The 5,800-nt window shown below is 37.8% G+C and overlaps 1 protein-coding gene across 1 annotated transcript; it reads right to left on the bottom strand.

Annotated features, from left to right (window-relative positions):
- Nucleotides 1–201: 201 nt before the first annotated feature.
- On the bottom strand, nt 202–724 carry LOC111918992 (uncharacterized). Its single transcript, XM_023914601.2, has one exon. It carries the CDS (start codon nt 722–724, stop codon nt 257–259), a length of 468 nt encoding a protein of 155 aa, XP_023770369.1. The 3' UTR covers nt 202–256.
- Between the last annotated feature and the right edge of the window lie 5,076 nt (nt 725–5,800).

The raw sequence follows: 5,800 nt of genomic DNA on the forward strand, positions 1-5,800 counted from the left end.
TAATATAGAAAATTAAATACAATGTGTAGAGCATATGCATATTTAGTTTGATTCATATAAAGACTTTCTAGTTCCTCACCTCTATCCAAGAATCGTATCATTATTTCAACCATGTTAAAATTAACACATACATTCATTTTAATGATGATGATCTAAAACCCTCAACACAAATAACCATAAATAATCAACAAATAACTCAAATCTTTTTGTCACAATCACATTTTTATTAAATGAAAATGAATCGACACATGATAAATTAATCCAACTCTTTACTAACCTTAATCCCCATAGAATTAGCCGTACCTATAATCGATTTTGAAATAGCCTCTAACGACATATACTGACAATAAGGATCCGACTGCTTCACCTTCGCGATCTCATATATATGTTTTAGGGTTAGGCTCGATGCGACAATGTGGCCTGGCATCCGGCTGCCGGAGGTGATTCCGGCAGCCTGTTTCAAGTACCATGTGACGGAAGGTGATCGGATGGTAAGCTCAAAAGTGTGATCTTTGAACACCTTGACGGTGGCAGCAATTGGGGTGTCGGGTTTGTACTTTTGAGTTCTAGCGTTGAAATCTTTGCAGAATGCCATTATGTTTAGCTTGTATTGACCTATCGCCGGACCAACTGGTGGTCCTGGTCTGGCGGCTCCGGCGGGGATGGTAAGCCGGATGGTTGCCGCCACCGGCTGCCTCTTTAGGATCTCCTTCAACGACGCCATCTTTAGATCAGTTGTGTGTGTATGTGTGTGCATGTGTGTGAGTGGTAGTGTTCTTCCATGCATGGGATAATTGGAATCGATCGGTGTTGGAATGTAACCATAACAACGGATTTGGTGCCTTCATTAATGGAAAAATATTTTAATTGGTTTTTTATAACACGTTGAATAAGACTTAATTAAGTAGGTAGTTTAAAATTTAAACTCAATATCTTAAATTTATCTTTTAAAATTTCTATTTGTGTTTTAATTTAATTATTTGTTACTTCCTCAGTCCAGAAATATACTATCCAACGACGATCAAATTAATTAAAGATGTGTATTTTTATTAAATTATTAGTTGTTACCATTCATTTCAATCAAGGTTGTCAAGATCGAGATTTTACGTATGATCGTTTTTGGGTTTACAAGATCGACATCGTAAGAGCGAGATTGGGATCCTAAGATCCTACAAGAAAAACACAAATTTAACATGTAATTTAAAAACATGAAAAACATCTCAAACATTCAGTTTCCGTTCAAAATCTATAAAATCTTCAAAACATTAATCACAACTCACAACACAAAATGATAAATGGTAAATGGTAAAAAGCATAAAATGGTAAATTCATTTTTTTTTCATTTGCAAAAAAAGAAATAATAATAAATAAGGAAATGTAGGATCGGATCGGATCCCGATATTCAACTTATATATTACTTTTATTTTTAGTAATTAAAGATGTTTGTTATCAACATTACATACACCGTCATTATAACTTGCAAGAACTTATATAAGGTTCTATGATTAGAGCGAGTTAAAACTAATAATTGATAATGTGATTACTAAATGAGAGATCATACAAGCATTCACCGTATGTTAGTGGGATAGAATGATGTTATCACTATATATGACAGATTATTCAAGCGTTCATGACATGGTAAAGCATCTATAATTGTGAGTTCGGTGAAAGTTAATGAATGAGATGATAGATCTAATTTTCATTTAATGGAATGAATTCTATCATAACGAGGTACTACCTTGATATTCAATGGATTTGGAGTTCAATACGAAAAAGAGAAATTTTTAATTCTTAAATATATACTATAAAGACAAAACTTCAAAAATGGTCCCTATGGTTTCTAAAAATATCAAGTTTAGTCCCTAATTAAAAAAACCTCACAGATGGTCACTATGGTTTCAAAACTTTTAACAAATGACCCTTTTCGCTAACTCCGTTAGCTTTTGGCCGTTAAGTGAAAGACATTTCTATCATTTCACTATTACAAGGACCATTTATGAGTTTTTGTTATCTCAAAAAAAGAAAACTGAAAAAAATAATTATTTTAATATATAATGGTCCTCTCTCTCTCTCTCTCTCTCTCTCTTACACACACATATACACATAAATTCAACTTATTCTTCCTTGACCTGCAAATTCTATACCATATTTCAAACCATCATCGAATCAACATAGTGAAATTTGTTCCACAGTAACATGGCCTCTTCGATTCAACCCATTAAACACAAACAAGAACTTCAAATCAAACACAGGGTATCAAAGTACCGTGTCGTTCCAATTTTTTTTTCTCAAAATGAACTACAATCAAGTCCAACATCCAAATCGATACTACTATAGACACCGACAACGAATTGAAAGCCATTAATCAAGATCCAAATGATCTAAACAAACTTGAATAAGACAAATTCTGGAAAATGAAGGATACGAGGGGAGGAAAAACAAAAATCCTAAAAGCGACGATAATGAACAAGTTCAACCAAGATATAAAGTTGATTGATGATAACAAGACAGTAATTCCAATCGATAACATAAGAAAGATTAATTTCAGATTCACAGTTTATAACAAAATTCTGGAAAATTGAGGATACCATGGTAATAGTCGACATTGATGTGTACTGGTCACTTGTTGGCAGTTCCTCCTAGGTCCACCATATCATCTTCGACTGACTACCCACACTTTTGATACAAAATCAACAAACCGATCACCTTTATGAATGAAACGATGACCACCTAAGCGCCCAATCAAGTGGGTTTATACCCCTAATGTCTGAAACCTATAGCAGTCATTGACTTCTCCAATTGAGTTTGATTCTTATAGAGATCTGCTTCGATTTATGTTCTTCTTGACTCAATGATTTCATAACAATAATCTCCAAATTTGGAAACTTCGACAAGATATGAGCCTTGTTCTCCTCGGTGGCCTTTAAATTCGAGATCACGAGACGAGCATTTCACTTAGCCAGAATCGATCCATCTCAGGTCCGATCCGGGATGTCACACTTGAACTGAATCCACCTGTTGGCGGAATCCATTGTTGAGCATTTCCAAATCACGAACTGAATTCATCTAGCGGTATACCAACAAAGGTGTAACATCCGGATTCCCAGGTATTATTTTTTTATTCTTTTATTTTTGGGTGTTGTGAGAAGACTTGGCGAGTTGGAGTCTAAACTCGCCGAGTAGGATCGCGGTTTTTGCATGCGGGTTCGCGTCTGGACTCAACGAGTCCCAGGGTGGACTCGGCGAGTCCACGCTGTTTAATGAAACCCTAATTTCCAGGGTTTGAGACCTATTTAAAGGGGCTTATGACCGTCATTTGCGGCCACTAACCCCAGATAGAAACCCTAAAGAGATCTTGAGCGTTTTGGGAGAGAGAGGAGGCCATTGTTAACCTTTGAAGCATTGTTTGGCAAGGCAAAGGAGGTTCTAGCTAAGAGGAAGCAAGGGAGGTGGACATTCTTCGAATTTGGAGCTCAGAGCATCACTTTGGAGGTAATATTTTGGCTCCCTTTCTGTTGTTATGATGAACATGGAGGTTTAGGGTTTCTTGACCTCTTTGTTGGTTAGATTTGATGTCCATTTCGTCCCTATTTGTGATGAGGCTTGGAATGGGATCCATAGAGGTCCAAAGAAGCTTTATTCCTCAAGCTTTTTGAGGATTCATGGGAGTTTTGACCATGGGGTTATGAAATATGGGGCTAAAACATCATATAGGAGCAAATAGATGTTGTTTGAGCATCAAGGTTTGGACTTTACGTGATTATCATGCTTGGGGAGGCCAGATCTATGATTGAATGGAACAGATCTGACCTCAAAAGTGGTTTTGAGTTTATGCATGGCATGAACTCGCCGAGTCTGAAGAACAGACTCGGCGAGTAGTAAGAAGTTTGCCCGTAATCACTCAGTGAGTGGACTTGTCGAGTTGAGGGAACGACTCAGTGAGTCAGGGGAACTGAGTTCAAGCCGAAACTCGCCGAGTTGTTCTTGAGACTCGGCGAGTTGAGTCGTGGTGGCCCCGCGATTCATGCCAGGTGGAACTCGTCGAGTCAGGGAGGTACTCGGCATGTCAAGAGAGGATCTAAGAGAGTCAGTGGACACGTGTAGACTCGCCGAGTCGCCCTAGTGCACTCGCCGAGTCCAGTCAAAGTTGACCGTTGACCTTGTTGACTTTTAGGGTTGAGTACAGTTGTATTTATGAGTGTATTATTTTGTGTGATTAGGCGGAGGCTAGATCACATTTATTCCGAGTCAGATATTTACCGAGACATTGAGGTGAGTCTTCTCACTATACATTACCTAGAGTGGTATATTGTGTAGACCAGAGGGTCTTATGTGTTATGTATGAGATTATGTGCTATGTGTTATGTGTATGTTGTATGTTGTTATAGACCGGACCGAAGGGTCCAACGATACAGACCGGGCCGGAGGGCCCAACGAGCCATGACCGGACCAGAGGGTCCAACGAGCTATAGGACTGGAGGGTCCCGCTGAGACACATCGACCGGAGGGTCGTATTATAGCCTTGAGTGGCATATGTGTTGTATGCGGTATTTTGGGGAACTCACTAAGCATTTATGCTTACAGTTGTTGTGTGATGTGTTTCAGGTATCAGTGATGAGCACGGGAAGGCGCCGGCATGATCCCTACACACTTGAGGAGTTTATGTTTTGGATTCTGGGGAGATGTTTTTGTGAAAAATACATTTGATACAATATGTTTGGCGTTATTTTGTGAGTAAATGAATGTTTTGAAAATGAAAAATTGTTTTGAAAATTTACGTTGTTACAAAAGGGGTGACGGTGATATCGCAAGTGGGTGAGCTTTGGCGAAACAAATCAACGAGCTTTAGATTCCAAATCGGCATAATGAGATGAACACCACACCATAAACATCAGATTTGAAATTTTCAAGTTTGAAGCTTGTTGGAGAGGAAAAGAAAGGGCTAGCAGGGACCAGTAAATATGGTAGATCGAAGGTCATGCGAGTGTATATGTGTATGCGAGAGATATGGGTGGGTGGGTAAGTTGAATTTAGGTATATGAACAATGCGATAATTACTTGGGTTCTCAAGATGCAAATGCAAATGACCAGGAGAGAGAGAGAGAGAGAGAGAGAGAGAGAGAGAGAGAGAGGACCCTTCTATATTACATAATTATATTTTTTTTTTATTTTTTTAAATAAGGCAAAACTTCATAAATGGTCCCTGTAATAGTGAAATGACAGAAATGCCCTTCACTTAACGGCCAAAAGCTAACGGTGTTAGCGAAAAGGACCATTTGTTAAAAGTTTTGAAACCACAGGGACCATCTGTGAGGGTTTTTGAAATTAGGGACTAAACTTGATATTTTCAAAAACCACAGGGACCATTATTGAAGTTTTGTCTATTATAAGTTATCTTTTTTTTTTTTTTTAAAATTTTTTATTGAACTTTATAGAGTTCAATACATTATAGAAAAAAAATTGATAGAGTTGTATAAAATGTAAAAAAAAAATGATGTGACAATCCATTGAACTTTATGGAGTTCAATGCATTGTGGATGCCCTTGGTTTAAGGGATTCGGATGCATCTTCGGGCGTATCTGAACTCAAACTGAGGAATTGAGGAAAATTTTTATAATGAAGTAAATTTTTTTGAAAAAGAGTAAAAGAATTTTGAGACAAACAGAGCATAGCCGTGTGTACGATCAGCCAGCGCCCGAACGACGAATTCCCCAAAAGTACCGTTACTTTATGTGTTATGAGATATGTTATATTATGCATGCTAGAGTAGGGTAAGTATACATATTAGGACTAGAGTGGC

This window comes from Lactuca sativa, chromosome 8, assembly GCF_002870075.4.
Source record: "Lactuca sativa cultivar Salinas chromosome 8, Lsat_Salinas_v11, whole genome shotgun sequence".
NCBI lineage: Eukaryota > Viridiplantae > Streptophyta > Magnoliopsida > Asterales > Asteraceae > Lactuca > Lactuca sativa.

Coding starts and splice junctions, on each gene's coding strand:
- LOC111918992 (XM_023914601.2), bottom strand. CDS start 724: ATGGCGTCGTTGAAGGAGATCCTAAAGAGGCAGCCGGTGGCGGCAACC.